General features: G+C 50.8%; 7 protein-coding genes across 7 annotated transcripts; 4 read left to right on the top strand and 3 right to left on the bottom strand.

Moving 5' to 3' along the window:
* Positions 1-532: 532 nt before the first annotated feature.
* Positions 533-2,429, top strand: J3458_005181 (uncharacterized protein). Its single transcript, XM_007811733.2, has one exon. The coding sequence runs from the start codon at positions 569-571 to the stop codon at positions 1,982-1,984; it is 1,416 nt and encodes a 471-aa protein (XP_007809924.1). The 5' UTR covers positions 533-568; the 3' UTR covers positions 1,985-2,429.
* A 1,791-nt stretch (positions 2,430-4,220) lies between these two features.
* J3458_005182 (uncharacterized protein) lies at positions 4,221-5,800 on the top strand (the record flags this gene model as incomplete). Its single annotated transcript, XM_007811732.2, has 3 exons — positions 4,221-4,461; positions 4,574-4,779; positions 4,853-5,800. 3 exons carry the CDS (start codon positions 4,221-4,223, stop codon positions 5,798-5,800), a joined length of 1,395 nt encoding a protein of 464 aa, XP_007809923.2.
* Positions 5,801-7,215: 1,415 nt separating this feature from the next.
* On the bottom strand, positions 7,216-8,598 carry J3458_005183 (uncharacterized protein; the record flags this gene model as incomplete). Its single annotated transcript, XM_007811731.2, has 4 exons — positions 7,216-7,457; positions 7,518-7,670; positions 7,729-8,133; positions 8,316-8,598. The coding sequence occupies 4 exons, from the start codon at positions 8,596-8,598 to the stop codon at positions 7,216-7,218; spliced, it is 1,083 nt and encodes a 360-aa protein (XP_007809922.2).
* Positions 8,599-10,191: 1,593 nt separating this feature from the next.
* Positions 10,192-12,840, bottom strand: TMA46_1 (Translation machinery-associated protein 46). Its single transcript, XM_007811730.2, has 2 exons — positions 11,812-12,840; positions 10,192-11,751 (listed from the first exon to the last, which is right to left on the bottom strand). Exons 1-2 carry the CDS (start codon positions 12,450-12,452, stop codon positions 11,289-11,291), a joined length of 1,104 nt encoding a protein of 367 aa, XP_007809921.1. The 5' UTR covers positions 12,453-12,840; the 3' UTR covers positions 10,192-11,288.
* Positions 12,832-14,125, top strand: J3458_005185 (uncharacterized protein). The gene is made up of 2 exons (XM_066118642.1): positions 12,832-12,989; positions 13,059-14,125. Exons 1-2 carry the CDS (start codon positions 12,848-12,850, stop codon positions 13,235-13,237), a joined length of 321 nt encoding a protein of 106 aa, XP_065976162.1. The 5' UTR covers positions 12,832-12,847; the 3' UTR covers positions 13,238-14,125.
* A 153-nt stretch (positions 14,126-14,278) lies between these two features.
* Positions 14,279-16,566, top strand: YRA1_1 (RNA-binding RNA annealing protein; the record flags this gene model as incomplete). The annotated part of the gene is made up of 6 exons (XM_066118643.1): positions 14,279-14,942; positions 15,002-15,031; positions 15,898-16,062; positions 16,125-16,198; positions 16,253-16,511; positions 16,564-16,566. The coding sequence occupies exons 1-6, from the start codon at positions 14,718-14,720 to the stop codon at positions 16,564-16,566; spliced, it is 756 nt and encodes a 251-aa protein (XP_065976163.1). The 5' UTR covers positions 14,279-14,717.
* A 1,573-nt stretch (positions 16,567-18,139) lies between these two features.
* wos2_1 (p23 chaperone protein wos2) lies at positions 18,140-19,446 on the bottom strand. The gene is made up of 3 exons (XM_066118644.1): positions 19,219-19,446; positions 18,663-19,058; positions 18,140-18,558 (listed from the first exon to the last, which is right to left on the bottom strand). Exons 1-3 carry the CDS (start codon positions 19,241-19,243, stop codon positions 18,524-18,526), a joined length of 456 nt encoding a protein of 151 aa, XP_065976164.1. The 5' UTR covers positions 19,244-19,446; the 3' UTR covers positions 18,140-18,523.
* Positions 19,447-19,693: the final 247 nt, after the last annotated feature.

Genomic DNA, 19,693 nt, shown 5'->3' on the forward strand with positions numbered 1-19,693 from the left:
ACAAGCGCTTTTGCCTCGCAGGCGTGGCGGAGCGAGCACAAATCGCAGATGAGATCGTCCGTATAGTGTCAGTAGCGCTGGTACAACTCAACCCAGTCGATTAGATAGTCAAAACACCAAGTGTATAATTTTGACCCAGGCATCAAATATCACATTTTACTGGAAAGGAGAGTTTGGAACCAGAAGTAGCCATCAACTTTAGACCAGAACACCAATATTCTAAGCCGGCTGGCTGCGTGCCTCAACGGTCGGCTTGGGGTGTGACGCCCTTGAGTAGGAGACGACGATTTGAGATCCAAGTCGGAAGTCGTGGAAACTCTGAGCAGCACTTCGTTTGCCGGCATTTATTTCTCTATACATTTGTATGGTAATACTGTACTCCGTACAGAGTAGTGAAATTCGGTACTTTTGGACTTCGCATTGTCAAATTTGACAAAAATAGTGTCACGTGCACCCGCGTCAACCCCCGCGTACTCGCACCACGCGCATCCCCGACCTATAACTCCGTAGGAATGATTTGATAGCTTTGGCGAGCTAATGCCTGCAGGTTACCGCATTTTGCCACAAAATGACACCAGCAGTCATTGGAGACTCGGACGGAGACGAGTCAGACGTAGCTTCTTCTCCTAGGCGCGGCACACCAGCTGTCCGTCTGAAGGCTTCATCGCCCACGGCGGCGACGCACCCATCTGGTTCTACGGACTCGACCTTCTTCAAGAGTATTTACAATGAGCACCGGGACGCTGCAAATCAGCATATGACGGATCAAATCGAAGAAATCGCTGAAGTCATGGACGCGTCATCATTCGACAATGGCTTCCAGGAGACGAGAGGCACCGGCATATACGACAAGAGCCTCTGGGACGTCCCCAGCAGCCCAGAGCTTGCACAGCCCAAGTCGTCCAAGAAACATGATGGCTCGCTGAACGCCAGGACTAAAATCACGAGGGGTTTGCGACGACGGCTAGATGATATAGGATATGTTAGCCAGGAGGATGAGCTCCCGGAGATGACTGCACAAAGCAGGAAGAAGAGACGGGTGGAACGAGACACAGGCTCAGATGACTTGGTTTCGACGGCGCCTATTGAGAGCGATGCGTCCTTCATGATGGCGCCTCCGGTATTGACAAGTCAAAAGCAGCGGCATGTGTCTGTTCACGACGGCGCGTTGGGCTCCGCGACAAAGCCTCTGGAGCAGCGCTGCGTCAACGTCATGTCTAGTGGGACGGCTACTAATATCAATACGCCGAGGTCAAATGACGCGGTGTTATCTGAGGCGACTCCCGAGATAAGGGGCTCAGAGCCTGCTTCTCCCGCCCTGCCTATACCGGTCTCAGAAACGAAACGGGGTACGGCAAAGGAACGGAACAGAAAAGAGTCCAAGAGGGTGGTTATAGATTCAGATGACGAAAGTGAGGTGGGAGATTATTTGCCTCGGGAGGCTAGACATGATAGCCCGGACTTGGAAGAGATGCCGAAGCCGGTGGAGAAAAAGAAGCAAAGAGGCCGTCCCAGGAAAACAGATACGGCTGCACCAAAGGAGAAGGAAAAGGAAAAGGAAAAGGAAAGGGGAAAGGATTCGGAAACAAATGGCAAAAAGAAACGTGGGAGGCCGAAGAAATCCGCGGCGGTGCTCAAGCTTGACAGCGACGATGAAGTGCAAGAGATTGCACCGGCTATCCCTGAATCTGCCCATACGGAGCCGGGTATAAAACCGCAACCAGATGCAAAGGCGACACGCATTGAGAAGTTGGGTCCAGATGTTGCCGAGACGGAGAGCCGCGCAGCAGTCAAGCCAGTGACGAAAGAAACCCCCGGTACTCCTATATCCGATACTAAAGTTGACACAGGCATTTCCGCAGTACAGAAAACAGCGGGGAGAACACCATCCACGTCAACGGGAGGGTTAGGACGTCCGTTGTACCGTGTCGGATTGAGCAAGAATACGAGAATCGCGCCGCTGTTGAAAATCATCCGCAAATGAGGCTGAGGGACATGTTGTATTATTATTCTTGTTTTTGTCACGATTTGGCCTGTGGTTATGGAATGTGGAAATGCATAAAGGACTACCACTAAGGAGCAAAGGATCTCGGAAGCTTAACGAAGTAATGAATTGAAATTGCAGACGCTGAACACAACAGTCTGGGCGTTGTATGTATATGTGTATATTGCCCGTCCAAAGATTAGCATCTTCATGTTTCATTTTTGATATGACCAGTAACGAGATCGCATATACTGTCAATCACAGCATAGTGGTTCCATGGATCCATCGACCTTTGTAGACTGTCTTGAGCATGGCTTATCAAAGGGTTCATGTTCAGCTCGTCGTTGCCACGTGAACATGTTAGCTATCACGCAACTTCGATTCAGCCCCAGAAACGTCAGCGTATTCCTTTTGTATGCACAGACCGTGGCAACTTGGATACAAGGCTGTCAATCCATAGAGCCCCAATCAGGAAGGTAAGTTTCCCCGGATATAGATTAATACCTGACATCTTATATTATCTTTATACTAATCTTTTTAATATCTAATGAATCACAATTTATGTAAGCTTTTATAGGATTAATTAAAATGGACTTACTTTCATTGTTTGTACTAAAAAATCTTTGTACATTCAGGTCATGGCGGCGAGGCGCTGCCGACTTCCCGAACAGGTTGCGAGAGGCACTGCGGAATGCACCTCGGCGTATCTACACAAGCTGCGCGAGCCTCGGAGCGTTCAAAGCCTCAAAGCCTAAAACTGCCCCCCTCTTGACAAAGCGGCTAGCTGATGCCGCGCCCAGATTTACACACTAGCGGTGACAGGGGCAAAATCGACAATTTGAAGATGGTATCTGGAGACGCTATAGCGGACAGTCCATTTGATTCTTTGTTGGAAGATGACTAGGCATTCGGGGTGGTGGTGATCGGAGAATCATTCAGTGCCCGAGTGGTGCTCGCGCTGGGATATTTGTGCAGCTGGAACAGAAAGTCTTGGGCGGTTCAACGCTTGCTGTTGGTTGTATTGCGTCATGATGCGCTGGCTGGCGAGCGGACGGACAAAGGCATGCATGTCGTCGGTCCGTCAGGTTAGGTGTTGGCCGACTGCGAACTTGGTGCATGCAGCCTGGTCGATGGGTCAACTACTTCTACGTCGTGCAACGGAAGACGACGAGGTGCGAAGACCACGTGGATAGGGCTCCAATCCTGTCTGTATGCGGAATTCAATGTTGGAGTCGACCAGAAGGCGGAAGGAGTGGCATTTGAGGTCGGCGAATGTAGGGAAGCAGGTGGTTCGCGTTTTGTCAAGCTGGGCCGAAGAACGGTGACTTACAGAGTACTGTACCTACCAGACGCAACAGTCAAGAGCCCTTGGCAGGCAGACACCCCGCACTAAGCTGGTTTGGGAAGAGGGGCTGACTCGACAGGCGGCGAGTGGCTGCACGTTGTTGGTGTTGAGGGCCTATGTATGGAGTACTTGGTAGGGAAGGGTACCAACCCAACCTTGGCGGAGTGCCAACCAGCGAGTCTGGCCAAATTCGACATCTTGAATTTTCTGCCCTTCCATTCTTCGATACCAGCCGCGCTTTGTCCCCCGGCCTCTGCTACTCCCACCGGGCATTGCTGTCTTGATCTTTTCTTCTTCTTCTTCTTCTTTTTATCCCCCCTCTTTCTTGGCTCACGAGGTGCCGAGACTTGCCGCGTCTGCCCCTCATTGTCGTCTCTCCCCCCCGTGGGCGTCATCTCCTCAACACCGATCTTCGGCCCGCTTCTTCGCAGCCTTTTGATACTCAACAACACACTCTGCTTCGCCCCAAACCCAGTGCAGAAGTTGGCATATCAGGACAATGGCACAAAACGGAGTTTCTGACGGCCCGAGCGACTCTCATAACCCGTCGCAGCGTTACCTGAGCACTCGCGGCGAGGACAGTGATGTAAGTAACGCTGTCGTGTGTAACCCCTGGCTCACATCTGGTTGCATCTTTCGACGCTCAATTGGCAATGCCTGTACCATGTGCTACACTAATTGATTTTTTTTTTCCTTCTCTTTCCACTCGCCCAACCATTCCTCTCTCCTGCTAACGTCCTTGTCTTGTCTTGGCTATAGTGCTCGTTCGAAGAGGTCGTTCTACGTGGCTTGGCTACCGATGGCGGTCTGTACATTCCCGAGCAGATCCCCAGAGCCACAGCCTGGGAAAGCTGGAAAGACCTGAGCTTCTCGGACCTAGCCTACGAAATCATGTCTCTCTACATCTCACAGTCCGAGATACCCTCACCAGATCTCAGGGACCTTGTCGATCGAAGTTACTCGACTTTTCGCAGCGACCAAGTCACGCCGCTCGTCCAGCTTGACGGCAACCATTATCTTCTCGAACTTTTCCACGGTCCCACGTTTGCCTTTAAGGACGTTGCCCTTCAATTTGTTGGCAACTTGTTCGAATATTTTCTAGTTAGGAAAAATGAGGGCAAGGTTGGAAGAGGTATGGCCCCTATGCCGTTGATGTAACGGAAGCAGACGCCCTGGCTTTTTTACTTGCGGTCCTGCAGCAACATCTTGCTCGTCCACCAGGTTTAGACTGACCTTTGATTTAGACCGTCATCATCTCACAGTCGTCGGTGCTACCAGTGGTGACACTGGCTCCGCTGCCATTTACGGCCTACGCGGCAAAAAAGATGTTTCGGTATTCATCATGTTCCCCAAGGGTCGCGTAAGCCCTATCCAGGAGCTGCAAATGACCACTGTCTTGGATAAGAATGTGCACAACCTCTCCATCGAAGGGACTTTCGACGATTGCCAGGTACTATACACTTTACATGCTGTCACCCAACTTCATATCCCACAAAGATTGACTGACTTACTTTGATCTTTAGGATATCTTGAAATCCATGCTCGCCGACTCCGACGCCAACAAGCCCATCAACGTTGGCGCTGTCAACTCCATCAACTGGGCTCGTATTTTGGCACAAATTACTTATTACTTCCACTCATATTTCTCCCTGGTTAAGCAATCCCCCAACTTCAAGCTTGGCGACAAGGTTCGCTTCGTCGTACCCACTGGAAATTTTGGAGATATCCTGGCCGGGTACTTTGCCATGCGTATGGGGCTACCTGTCGAGAAACTGGTCATCGCAACCAACGAGAACGACATTTTGAACCGCTTCTGGAAGACTGGAAAGTACGAGAAGCAGCCCGCACCCGAAGATGGCAAGGATATCGCCCCTGAGGGCGTCAAGGAGACTCTCAGCCCTGCCATGGATATTCTGGTTTCTAGCAACTTTGAGCGCCTGCTCTGGTTCTTGGCCTACGAATTTGCCTCAAGCGCGGGCATGGACGATCAGTGGAACAAGAAGCAGGCGGGCCAGGAGGTTTCCAAGTGGCTCAAGGAGTTGAAGACGACGGGATCATTTGGCCCCGTCTACCAGGATGTTCTGAAATGCGCCAAGCGCGACTTTGACAGCGAGCGAGTAGACGACAGCCAGACCCTGGAAACCATACAGGCTCTGTACAAGAAGGTTGGATACGTTCTTGACCCGCATTCCGCCGTTGGTGTTGCTGCCACCATCAGATCCGCCGCCAACGCCAGCCCAGATGTCCACCACATTTCGTTGTCCACAGCCCACCCCGCTAAATTTTCCGGTGCAGTGGAGAAGGCCTTGAACGGACTAGACGGCTTCGATTTCGAGAACAAGGTACTGCCGAAAGAGTTTGTCGGACTAGCCAACAAGGAGAAACGGGTCACTGAGGTAGAGGGAAGTGTAAGCAAGGTCCGGGAGCTTGTCAAGGCCCAGGTAGAGCAGGAACTTTCCGAGCTTCAGTGATGGAAAGCAATCAGTGCATAAATTTGCACACTTGGATGAAGAATGAAGCGGCGTAATCACTTATGAGGGTTTACACATGGACAGGAGCATTTCCTGCCCACTTTTTTTTCTGTGTATTTGTTGATGAAGTCATGCACATGTGTCGCTGAGTTCAATAGCATCACTAAAGGGGAGGGAAAGAGGAAAAAAGTGCAGTTCTACAGATTTAGAGGAAGAGCCTAGAAGGGAAGGAGATGATGGCACGTGTCGTTTGGCATTGCTTGCTGTGTTTTTTAAAGAAAATCCGGATTCAGGGAGTTTGATTGCCACGAGGCATTGCTTGCATTGCTTCCGGCGACTGCATTCATCTCACTGCATTCAATTTAGCGGGGAATTTTGACTACTTTTGCCGAGATGCAAATTTCGTTTGAATATCAATTTTTGAAATATCATGATGGCCACGTCTGACATGGAGTTTGATATACAAGTCTCCTTGATACGTCTAAAAAACTCGGCATTTTGTACTTTGTGGCAAATGCAATCACATATTTCATCGGACACTCTACAAAGGCACCCTGAAATAGGTTGAGACCATAGTATCCCTATGACGTTGAGTGTTATTGGTGTAGGTTTTGCGTCTCATCGTCTTAGAAAAACGTGACGGAGTACAACGACCCTTGGTTAGAGAAGGACAGCAAAAGGCTAGCCCATAGGAGAGCAGCCTTAGCCCACTCTGGTAAAAAAAAGCAAAAAAAGGTTCACGACCAGACTACCAAGTTGACCGTGGGTTAAAGTCACTCGCTCACATTGTCCGAGTTCCACTTGTTCAACGATGCAGGGCCCAGACACATGGACCCTGTTGCACAAACGGGCACCATCGGCAGGGGTTTCAAAAATGTCCTTCATGTGACAAACTTTGGAGTAACATACTATTGAAGCACCAGTAGCCAGTCACGCCTGGGTGTCTCCAGGCAGGCACCGAGGTGCCATCTTCGTGATTTAGAAACAATCCTTGGGCAAGCCAGTCGAACATGCATGGGTTGCTATGCTACACTGCCCACTGTTGTCCATTCTCTGGACGGAGCGCCGTTCAAAGCTGTCACTATCTCTTTCCTTTGCCCTGATAATGCAACCCAACTTTGAACACTTCTGGTCGTCTGTAGGAACTTCCGTGCGCACACAGCAAGTTCTCCATGGAAATATATTCCACAGATCAAGGTCGACCCCGATGATATAAATGTGAAAAAAAAAAAAAAAAAAAGGGACCGCAAAAACGCCTGTTTCATGATATGCATGTGCAGGAAGGCCTCCTGCCAAGTAAAAGTAAAGCACAACCAGCCGTCTGGCTGTCACCGAAGATTTCCGGAGGGGTTTGGGGCTTGGATTTGTTTTCTTTCTCTTTGAAGAAAACAAAGGGATTTCATTTTGTTGTTACATTATGTCCTTGACTTGTTGATGTTGTTGTCGTTGTCATCTAGCGTCTTGATGCGCTTCTTGACGAATTCGAATGACGAAAAAAAGATGGCATTGACGAGGCATGAACGGCTCATGGAGACACCCAACCCGCGGTACATGTGACGTTTGAAGAATTCGATCTTGGGGGCAGGAGCGACTTTTTCTCCACGGGAGTGGAGGAGTGAGTTCCGTTGGTATATGCTTTTGGCGGAATCGATGGGGTCTGTAAATGGTGTTAGTTGCGGCAGCAGATAAAGGTGGTAGAGACACGGGGCCTGCTTACATATCAATGCCCAAGAAACAAGACCGCACATGCCGCCGGCTGTTACCACCGCCAACTTGTTGCTATTTGGGCTGTCCCCGGCTAGGGTTGTTCCGAGCTGCTTCCCGCTCTCGTACACCATGAAGTAGATTGATGTCCCCAGTGTATCACGCACTAGTTGACTTCAGTTAGCCTTCGGTTCCAGGAACTCGCCGAGAGTTGACAAGCTTACATAGGTGTAACCTGAGTCCTGTGTAAAGCCCCAATACTCCACGATGCTTGATAATGTTGGCCATGGTCCTCAAAGTTCCCTTGTTCTGATAACTCGACGCCACCGCCCTGCTCTTTTGACAATTGCCTGCTCTTTCTGCCAGTAGCACAGATACCTGTGCACTGAGCTTTGTAAGCTCAAACGGACAGGCGATAAATGTAATGACAGAGCCGGCCGTGGCGCCCGCGGCACCGAAGCAGGCCACCGAGTATAGATTTGGATATGTACCCGGCTTGTTCACATGACGAAGGATGTCGTATCCCATATTCTTTTTTACCCAGGCCGCATATGAATATTTCGCTCGTTGGTAAATGGAAAATGACACGGTTCGGACGAGGGTAATGCTGGCCATGGGGGCCATAACACCTGTAGAAAGCACACAAATTTAGTATTGCGATTCGCTCGAGTCGCCTTTTTCGGTGTACATGTAAAAGGACCGTAAAGTAGGGGTCGTCTGGTTTGGATGTTGAGACTTCGACTAAAGAGCGCCAATTGCGACCCGACCACCTCCATCACAACAGCATTGAATGGAGGAAGCCAATGCTTACCTCGGAAAAAACCACCCAGATGCTCGGTACGATAAGTATGTTTGACACAGTCAATGAAGCCACGGTACTGGTAGGTCTGCATGCGAGTCTTGACACTGTCAAGAGGGAAGGCGGCCAGCGTAGAGAAGACGCTCGAGGAGCTGGCAGCTATTTCGGTCCGATAACGCTTTACGAACGAGTTTGCGTGGTCTCGTGGGCGGGTGGTGGAAGAAGGCATGACTGCTGTCGCGATGAGGCGGCCTGGAACATCTTGCTGCTGATCGCGTTTGGCTTCCACCGTCATGCTTCTGGACAAGTTCGGGGCGGCCGTCTTTCGTCCCGGGACACTGAGCAGTTAGAATTGCCCGGAGCCTGGGTAAACAAGAGAAGACGAGGCGAGAGCAAGTCCAGGCAGCAAGGTGAGGGGGATGATGGTAAAGACGGCCACGGCACACACGCGCGCGGTTCAGACCCGGTGATCTCGACAAAAGCGACGAGACCAGCAGCGAGCCTGGGGTGTGCGCGGGCGGCAGCACGACCTAATTATCCAGAAGCGCTGCTGCCATCAATCGGCGGATGTCAATCGGATAGTCGGTTCAGTATCCAGTACTGATGGGGGGGACGAGGGCGAAGGTCGACACCGAAAAGCGGCAGCGGTTCTCGAGGACTGGGAGCTGCTAATGCCCAGGCGGGGACAGCGGCCCTTGAAAAAGTGGTGAAGAGGCCAAAGAAATAAAGAGAGGCAGGGAACGGTGATGGCGAATTGAACAACCAAGGCGGTGCTTGCTATTCACAGCTTGGTCTGAAGAGGAGGGGTTCGCGACGCTTGGTGGTTCCCGTGGTTGTGGTGGACTGGTTGGTGGTTGTGGTCTGGTCTGGTGGCGTGGATGACGCTCTGGCGCAGCGAGCACAGTGGACTGGAGACACACCAGTTAGCGTCCGGAAGGGCTGGAACGATCAAAATGTTGGAAGGGAGCTTGGGGAAGCTCCATGTCAGTGCTCGGGTTCCTTGGTGGCCTGTGCGGACGGGCTGCAGCACTTGGGTGGAGCGGCGAGGCGGCACCTGGGGACCTTCAATGTTTTCGATCTAAGGAGGCACATGGGAACAAGGAAAGGGTCAATGAAGAACAAGAGGCTTGTGTTCGGCAGCTCTCCACGCGCAAAGAGAGCGTGCTCGACAAACGGCCTCAGCAGTTGCGTGTGGGTGAGATGTAGAAGTGCAAGACGAATTGTCGGCCGGCCACAGACAGAACGAGAGAGCCACTCGAATGAACATTTGCATTTGTTGGAGTTTCAACAACCACCCAGTCGGCATTGGTGACTTGTGCTTTGGCTGCATCGACCATGCCACTTTGAGCGTCTCGAGGGTCCCATCTGGTGCCATCTCCTGTGCATCTTGATGTGCATCTCACGTCCATCTCTCACCCATCTCAAACCCAACTCCCGGCCGTCATTTGCCTGCAATTCGCCCGTTCCGCGCATCCAATGGCCCAACCATCAAGTGCCATTACGTAGGTCTGTAGTTTTTCTTAAGGGCCATAAGCCTGAACCAAAGAATTGAATTCGATGGTTGCGATTTGAATCGAGAACCCTGTCCGGAGTACTACATCACACCGACTCACAGCACCTGGGTACTAATGCCTTGGGTAAGCAGCGCCGCTTTTAGCCCGAGTTGAGTCCTTGATTCATACGCAGTCCACGACACACAAACTACCTTCTGTTTGATATGTATCTTTAGAGAATTTTATTACTTTTGTTTTTCTTTCAGAAAAGCAGCAAATATAGCTGTAAAGCGAAATAGACAAACAAAGCACTATGTTCTCTATGTGAACCAGGGCTGGGCAAAGAGCGGCAAGTGCGCCCCACTACTACCCAATGGCATGCCTCATCGTGGAGGGGCAAAAGCGGGGACAAATTGCCATGCGCAGATGTTTGGACAAGACGGGAAGCCTGAAGCTTGGACGCGACACCAGTTCGTTGCGACTGTTAGTTCGATGATCCTAGTTGTGCTCAACAGTTCACATTCCCGAACTACCAGACCAAAGTACCCAGGTACTTGGGGACTGCAGCGTCCTGTGACAATGCCCAACACATGCCAGAGTGCTACCATCTGCTTCATGTTCCTCCTTGTGGTTGGTTTGGAATCGACTTGAACGTTCAGTCTCAATGTTTTCTCATCAACAATGAAGCAGCCGAATCCCACCACCTTTAGCACCAAAATACAAGACACCCTACCTTATTCAAGTACCCTGGGTAGCTAGGGTACTTTCAAAGTATTGCATGACCCCTCTTCCAAAATCTTACAGCATCATGCCAGCAATCAGGATGTCTTTTTGGCCCCATCATGGCGTGTATGGGCATTCCGTGGCTTTTGGGGGCGCATTCGCCGGCTAATATCGTCCACAGTGTCGTCTCCATCTTGCGGATGGGGAAGATGATGAATAAGGGGCCACAGTTCGGGCAAGTCCACTAGAACACTGCTCAAATACATACGAATTTGTGATGAATGGCCTTGCAGCGAACACCAAACACAGCGCTGCAGATGCAGGCAAGTCCATGTCTTGGAGGCAGCAGTGCATGACTGAGGAACGGCATGGTTTGCATAAACTACTGTGACCAAGTCCGGCAATACTGGCGGCACACCCTCCGACGACGAATCCACTAGAAGCACAGGATAACATTTTCATCGTGGTCTTTGATAGGTCGATGTCTCAAATGATTGTATTCTCATAGACAGTTCGATTTCACTTCAGATCATCTCGGAATCTTCTTTCCCCTGGCCGGTCTAATGCGCTACGTAATACTGATGACTGCAGCAAGATACATCCCGCTGATTCGGAGTGACGAGTTCCCACACATGTAGGGTTGTCCAGCAGGTGCCGTCGTTTCATGGCCGGTACCAGCAGTGCTCGGAATTGCCTTTGTCCGTTTCTCTCAAGAAAACTAGGCCGGGCCGGAATAGCCTTTATCTTGAACCATGATCAACAATCTCGTTCAAGCACCGGCAGGGCCTGCCTCTGCTACCTGGCCGGCTTGTTCCTCGATATCCTCGGACTCGGCTGGCTCTGTTGTCAGGGGCACTTCGCCCCCGTGGATGGTAGCCAGTCTTTGCTCTTCCCTCTTCTCACGCAATGCCTCCGTCTCTTGTCGCAAATTCTCAATGTTCCATGCGCCATCGTCGTCTTCTTCGGAGTCTTCTTCATCACGCCACTTGCCGCTCTCGAAAAGTGCCCGACCCGTGTTCTCCTTGGCTTTGCGAAGCTGCTCCTCGGCAGCCTTCTTGTCAAGACGTTCCTTCTTCCATTTGGCGAAGGTCTCTGGGGTGACGGGTGTAAGAGTTCCAGTGAGCTTGTGTCGCTCGGATTCCAAGAAGTCTTCCAGAGTGAGCGTCTTGAGTGGTGATTTGTCCATAAGTGCCTTCTCGGCTGCCCTTTGCTCCTTTGTTTTCAGGACGAATCTATAATGTGAGAGGTTAACAAACATGATCACGGACGTTAGAAGGCAAAATATGACGTACCCAGGAGGCAGGGCATGTCTGTACATGCACTTATCTCCACCGTTTGGGCAAACCCAGAACCAGCCGTATTTTCCATCCTCAATAGCTGAGATGAAAAACTTGCACACCTTCTCCGTCGTTGTTTTTTGGTTGCCCTTCTTTGACAAGACCACCTTCCGCAGTTGTTCTTCGTCCCATTCGGCAGAAGTCTCTTGCTTTTTCTTTTCTTCCTCTTCCTGTCCTCTTGTGTCTGCATAAAGATTCTTCTTCTCAGTCTTTCGCTCGATATTCGGGTCATGCGAGAATTTGCACTTCTTGCCCTTCTCGCAATCTCCCTTCTTGAAAAAAATGCACAACACCGTCTTGGGATCTACACCAAACGGTACTTTTTGTATTTGAGCAGGTTTATTAAGAAGCAATGCTGTTTCCCTTTTGGCGTCCTCGGCAGCCTTCTTCTCCTTCTCTCTCTGGGCTTTCTCAGCTTGCTTCTTCTTCTCTTCAGGGCTTACACCATTCTTCAAATTGCTCGTCATCTGGGCAATCTGCTTCTTGGCGACGGCACCCTTCTTATTCTTCATACCAAAAGTCTTGTCTTCCACCTGTTTGGTTGCCGAAGGCTTTTTGGCGGCACCACCGCCCTTATCGGCCTTCTTGGGTGGCATATTGGGCGGTGGCGGGGTCGTTCAAGTGCAGACGGTCTTTAAGCAAAGGTAATTGGCTCGGTAAGAACGTCGATGCTGAATGAAATATCGGTGTTAGATAGATTGGCCACTGCTTTCTTAGGCTCGACGAAGGAAAGACGCCGAAATGGTACACTCGATTCGAACTTGTACGAAAAGACGTCTCAACGTCGTGGAGAAAAAGAATCAGTTCTCCGTCGTTTCGTCACTTTTGACGGGCCGCCACGTTTGGTGGATGAGATCGATATGATCACGTGCAAGGCCCTCTTTTCACAGTGTTTCGCTGGCTTTCAGTGGTCATCACGTACTCCAAACAGTGGGCTTGTTACGAAGTATGGAGTGGGCAGTGCCTTCGTTGGACGCAAACGACACCTAGCATGAAGGTACGTACCTCCGTACCTCCAGATGTCCGTACCTGGCGCTGGCAAGGCTCCGTGAAAGCTCCAGCTGTCCTCCTCGACCACATCTTATCGCATACAACTATTGAATCGTTTAACGGTCTTGCCATCAGCGTTTCGCGTGAGTTTCTCCAGTGCTATGACTTTTCGCTCCATTGAGGGGTCCGTGATCTAACGTAGCTTTTATTAGCAACTCACCGACCATCAATACCTTCTGTCGCGTTGCCTGCCACCAGGATGATCTCCGACCGCGATCTCTTCTCCCTTGCCGTCTTCTTTGGAGCAGCCTCTGTGCTTCTAATTCTGGCATATCATTTTCTTGAAACCAATGCAGTTGCAAACAAAGCCGAGCATGCAAAATCGTCATGATTCAATGAGGAGGCAGAGAGAAAGCGAGCATTAAAGACGATGACACCAAACCTTGTGGGCGGTTGTAAAAAAGCAGTGCATGCAACAACTTTGTCAATGACTCAACATAAATATTTCAAATTGGAGGAGGGTATCTAGCTCTTCGTAACTGGCGTTGGGAACAAATATGGGCGAGTAACGAGAGGCACTTCCATCGGTCAAAAGGCTGCGGCCCTTGACCGTGAACTGGCCGCGATACAGCGGTGCGTAGTCAAGCTACTTTGACAAAGTTACAAATATAGAGAAACAAAAAGAAACACTCTCGCAGATGAACGACGACACTTGGCATTTTGCAAGGGTGAATGTAGAGGCAACTTCTTTCTGACATAGACTTGCATCGTGGAGGACACGACGACTACCAAGCCCCGAGAGACGTTGTCGGACTGAAGACAATATCTAGCGCATGCGTGGGCATTTGGCACATGGCCCATGGCCTATACATCAGTCGGCGCGGACTAAAGAGGTTCTTTCTTAGTCAGGAGTGTCCAAAGTTCAACTTTCGCGTCTTTATCCGCCTGGTATTCAGAACGGCGGACTCGCAAAAGATGAATCAAATTCGTACAGTAGATGCCGATGAGTTATTTGTATGCTGATTATCCAACTCCTCACTATATGAACACTTCCGTCATTGAGTGAGTTGTGACAGACATGTCGTTCAGGGCAAGGCCGACATGGCTCAGACGCGCTGCTCTTCCTGCATACGGGTAAGTATTACGGATCCAAACGGAGCAAGCCGAGGCAATTGCTGGCAAGCAGGTCGCTGGCTGCATAAATGCAGGCGATAGTGACGGGATATTCCTTGCCGGTTGTTGGGCATTCATTGTCGATGAAAGGCAGCAACTGGTCGGGATGACGGATAGTGTTGCCTAAGCTCCAATTGGCTTGAAACCCACGAAAGCCCAAGCTGGTGCTTACGTTATGCGCTCCCTACGGAGTACATAGCTTGAATCAGCCTGGCTTGCGACAGCCGCAGTCAGCTGCGCCTCCCCTCTCTGGTCTTGGGGTATGTTTTCCTGGCTGCCTTGCCCTTTTCCTCACCCTGGTCCTGGACTCGTTTCGCTCGTCTTCCTTCCTCCCTTCATCAACCTCTTCAGGCTTTTCAACCAAACATTTTTGTCGCTTCTGCAAAGACGACAAATCGCTTCCCTTTATCCTTCTCCGAGATCGCGTGTCGTTCTACTAGCGACCCGTTCTTTAGACTTGGCCCGAGCCATTCTGGTCTTTTCATTTCGACCACACCTTTCTTTCAGACCATTCCGGCGACACCGACCTGTTGTTTGCGCCTCACGTCCTTTGAGACGCGCGACAAAGCATCACACTCAGTGACTTGACTTTCATTTCTCTGATCGCTTATCGCGAAAGCTATCAATTTTGACCATTTCCCACCCAAAAGACCATCCTCCGACAAGTCGGCGCATCTTATTCGTTATCACCATTCAGAATGTCCAGCAAGCTCGACAAGCCTCTTGACGACATCGTCTCGGCCAAGCGCCAATCTGCCCGCAACCGCCGCTCTTCTCAGCGACGTTCAACTGGCCCCAAGGCTGCTGCCCCTGTTGGTGGTATTCAGAAGGCTTCTAAGCCTGCTCGCGGCAGCGCAGCCAAACCCGCTCCTGCCAAAGCCGCGGCTGCTCATGGAGAGAGCAAGGTTATTGTCAGCAATCTGGTATGTGCGCTTCTATCAGAAACAGTTTTTACAACATCTCACTGACATTTTTTTTTTAGCCCAAGGACGTCTCGGAGCAGCAGATCAAGGTATGTTTCCGTTGAAGGCGTAGCACCTTCCGGACTTTGTTCGACGTTTCCTTCCTCGCCGTACTCCTCTTTGTAATTTCCGACGTCCAGACGTTCATCTTGAACGGCTTGCCTCCCATGTCTGTGACATGGTGCTCCGAATACCCGAATCTCCTTCCGAGTTGCTTGAAGTATCTGAAACATGGTGCATCGCGTCGGAGGTTGAGAGCAGTATCATCTCGCATTGTACTCATTACTTGCCTGGTCAGCAATGTTAAAAGAGCTAAGCGATGATTTGAAAAACTGCAGCATGGGTTCAAGAGGCACGGGTTCGGGTGGTTTATTCCATCTACCCACGCGATGCGGCCATCGCATCGCAGTTCGACGCAATCGAGTATAGCAGTGAGCCTTGCCATGGCCACGAGAGTCAATCGAAAAGGCGACGAGTTGTCGCTATATGAGAAAAGGGAGGCTCAGACCTGATCAACCTTTTGCACATTCTGCGTGTATTTTGGGTCTGGAAGCAACATGCAACAACTAGATTATCATCATTCTGGATACAGCCACTATGCGGTCATTTGTAGTTCAACTTCCGGATTGCCGAAGTTGCACGTTGGTGTGAATACCAATGTTCCAGCTTTGCTGTCTTCTTTCGAGATATCATGTTGTCTGGTTCTGAGGGAAAAAACTACATTTCAGTACTGGCAATCGCGGCTCACTGCTTTACTCGTTCGTCAACTGCTGTAGCTCTCTTCGGTCTCATTTCAACGCGACTCCTTGTTTTGCGGTTTGCAGCCAATCATTATTGGGCAGGATCGGGCTCGGACTCTCGGAGATGGTGAATACTGGATTCCCGACCACCGATAACTGACACGCTCCCTCGCTAGGAATATTTTGTCCAAGCCGTTGGACCCATCAAGAGAGTCGACCTCGTTTATGGCCCCAACTCTGTCAGCCGTGGCATTGCCAATGTCACTTTCCACAAACCGGACGGCGCTGGCAAAGCTTTCCAGAAGCTGAATGGCCTCCTTGTTGACAACCGGCCCATCAAGGTCAGTATTACACGTAACCCTCTCCAGTACGACGAATTGAAGCATGGATCTGACTGAAACAGATCGAAATTGTTGTCGGTGCCGCTCAGGCCGACAAAGTCATGCCTCCGGTCAAGTCCCTGGCCGAACGAGCTACGTAAGTTTAACTTTTTCCTCATCTTGCTCGGCCAAAAGCTGACGAATCTCTTAGTCAACCCAAGGCTCAGCCTAAGTCAGCTGCTTCTGGCAAGGGTGCTACCGGTGGCGTTGGAAAGGCTGGCAATGCCAAGGCAGCCAATAAGAAGCGCCGTGGCCGCAGCGCTCGTCCTGCCAAGAAGACGGCTGAGGAGCTGGATTCGGAGATGACAGACTACTTTAAGAATAATGCCGAAGGTGCAAATGCTGGAGCTGCCACTGCTACTGGCGCAGCCGGCGCTACTGGTGACGCTCCCATGGAAGATGAGATCATGGTATGTTCAACGGCGTGCTTTCTTGTTACACAGATGACTAACTTTTGTGTAGTAATTGTACACGTTGCAGTAAGATTGGAACGCTTATTAAATTTTATTTAACTATAATACCCATTAAATATCAAAAAACTGTCTTCACGAGCGGGTGCAGAGGTGAAGATGCGCGTTGTGGATGGTTCACTTTAGCGTGGCTCTGCAGACTCTTAAGGTCGGAGTCGACATTATTTCTGTTGCTATATTGCTATCCTAGAGGCCTGGTGCCAAGCGAAGGACGTTGAAAGCAAAGCAGATGTCCACTATAGAATATAGGACGCGACAATGCCAACCAAGATTGACATGGTTTGAGTGCCCAGTGCTCCCCATGCACCCACGACCATGAGTCTTGTAGCTGCTCGAAGGAGCGTCTATGATGATTGGTGAAGAGTTTGTCGAAAAATCAAGGACTTCGCACACGAGACATGGTAGTCTATGTCTATGAAAGTGAAGATGTCGTAGACTCGGTCAAGCTCCCCGTAGAGGACTTCCGAGAAGCCCCCTGTATAGAATGGTTTCTGTACCCCGTCTCCCTCGAGAGTTGGTCCACGGAAGGCGGCACGACATACGGCTCGTCAGCAGGCCAGGCCGTGATACAAGCGCCGCTGTACGCTGCCCTCGCCGCGTCCAGGGAGGTGTAGATGGGCGCAGGAGCAGAGGGCATATCGAGTTGCTGTGTAGTTATGAGGTGCAACACTAGGCAATGTACAAGAGTATCCTCGTTTATGTGCTCGTTTTTTTTTTTTTTTCGCAACCCCCCCAAAATAAAAGGAAAAATCAGCTGACGGGGAGGATGTGCGAGGAACAATGAACAATGGACAAAGAGGGACCAGAAAGTTGGTCCGTGTCAACATCTTCCTCCCCCGACGAGCTATATATACAACGGAGAGGGGGCGAGAAGCGAGGGGGGCGACGGGCGTACCAAGCTGTCGGGTCGGCTGTTACATCCTGCTGGCTACATGACTTACGAATAGTGTCTTGGATTTTGGAGATGGCTTTTCTTCTTGGAGGTTTCTCTTGGTGGTTTTGTCCTGGGGAGACGGCGCACGAGCTCGCCGAACGCACATGGTTGCTGAGTGTCGTTGAGAGTGTGTGTGTGTGCGTGTGTAGATGTTGCTGGGATGCGAGTCCGTTCCCGGGTGTCTGGGTGGACAAGCCACCAACCAGCCTTGAGAAATTGGTGCGACGGGAGCGGTAGGGAGAGAGAGAAAGAGAGAGAGAGAGAGAGAGAGAGAGAGAGAGAGAGAGAGAGATAGAGGTTGCACTTGGGGGTCAGATGGTGAATGTGATGGCGGAGTGGGGGTGTATCACCGGGCTGGCCAAGGAATTGTAAGGAGGCAAAGACATGTGCGGTTTGTCAGACTTGAGAATGATGCCGTCTGATGACGCGGTAATGGTGGTTGAGGGCTGTTGGGATTACGATTTGTCGCTCGTGCTTCTTTCATGGGCATCGGTGTTGGCATGCCCCTTCAGAGCCTACGCGTAATACTGACCCCGGACAATCAGCCGCAAGAAAATGAGAAGGAAGAAACAGAAGACACATAGAGGGGTGAGAGAGCATAGCATGTGAGTGTGTGTGTGACAGAGGCCGGCTTCCAAAGACTCCATTATTCATCCATTGATCAATATTTCTCGTATCAGTTATTGCTAAACTCCTGCTGCTTGCAAGTTGCCTGGTGCAGCTTGGACACACGCCTAAGCAATCATCCTTTTTACTCCTTCTTAGCACCCTCCTCACCCTCCAGCGCAGGCATTTCGTCGTCGTCGTCACCGCTGTCCTCTTCACCCTCCTCTCCTCCCATTGCGCCAAGGTCTGGCATACCTCCAGCACCGCCGAGCTTAGAGAAATCGATACCGCCAAAGTCACCTAGAAAGCAGTATGTCAGCAAAACCAACTTGCATTTTTCCACTGGCGTGAAATCTTTAGGCTTTTATCACGGCAAAGTCGCCACGCAAATATTGAAAATCAAGATGGAGGTTCATGTCGACGTACCACCCATTCCCGGCATGCCACCTGTACGATTGTTAGCTTCATTTCTTGATTCGCAAACTTGCCGCACAAGCCATGCTTGCGCAGCGAAGCCTATGATGATGACTATCGACGATTCCGTGACGTACCCATACCGCCAAACTGCGAGAAGTCGTCTTCGGATGCCTCGTTCTGTTCATCCTCGTCAACCCACTTATCAAAGTCGGTCTTGAGGAAGTGGAGCTTCTTCGAGTCCTTCAGGAGTCGCGGCCAGTACTCCTTATTGCGCTCCTTCTTCTGAATCTTGATCTCGATGTTCTTGGCGGTGTGGTGGATTTTACTCGCTTCGGGGTCAATCTCGGCATAGAATGGAAGCTCAACATGGTATTTGCGCTTCAAGGTACCAGAGGTACCAGTGAAGGTCAGGCTGTCGGGCTTGAGGTCGAGCTGCATACTGTCCTTGGGTACATCAGGAACGTTGATAGTCAAGAAGATGAAGTTGTTCTCGTCTTCGGCAGATTGAGGGGAGCGCTGGGCCCAGAGAACTGTTGAGCGAGAATGGTCAGTGGGGTGATTTTTATCGGCAAAGGCACATATTATTCTTTCTCATCCCCTTTCCCTCTTGCCCATTTGAGAGAGGATATGGGCTTCCAGCGTAAATGGCTTTCGCATGTGATGGATGGCATTGAGGGAGCGGCCACAAACCTTCGGGGGTAGCAGTTTCGGCCATGGTGAAGGATGACAGGATGAGTGAGGCGGGATTGCAAGCAAAGCGGGGTGCGGTGAGAAATGGTGTCTGCCTCGTTGAAGCTACTCGATGAGCAATTGCAGGTCAGTAAAAGACAAGAGTATAGCGGCAGTGAAGAAGGCGAGGTTCGGTGGTGGTTTAGTACCGAGCAAGAAGTGGGTAGAGGCAGGAAGGAAAACGGGAGCTCAAAAACAAAGCTGCCTTGTAAAGAAGTTGTTGATGGTGGTGGCCAGGGAGGGCACTGGGGGGTTCTTGGGTGGATGCCGACACACCGAACAGAGCAGCTGAGTGGCGGGCGGTTGCGGCTCGTTGGCTGTGGACTGGCTGTGGAAAGCGTCAGAACAGCGAGGAAATGTCTAGAGCTGCCAGACCCCAGTGAGCAGGAAGCTACAGCTACGCAAGTGGGTCCAATGACGGCAAAGCCTCTGCTCG

Source organism: Metarhizium acridum (assembly GCF_019434415.1).
Source record: "Metarhizium acridum strain ARSEF 324 chromosome Unknown scaffold_31, whole genome shotgun sequence".
NCBI classification, from domain to species: domain Eukaryota; kingdom Fungi; phylum Ascomycota; class Sordariomycetes; order Hypocreales; family Clavicipitaceae; genus Metarhizium; species Metarhizium acridum.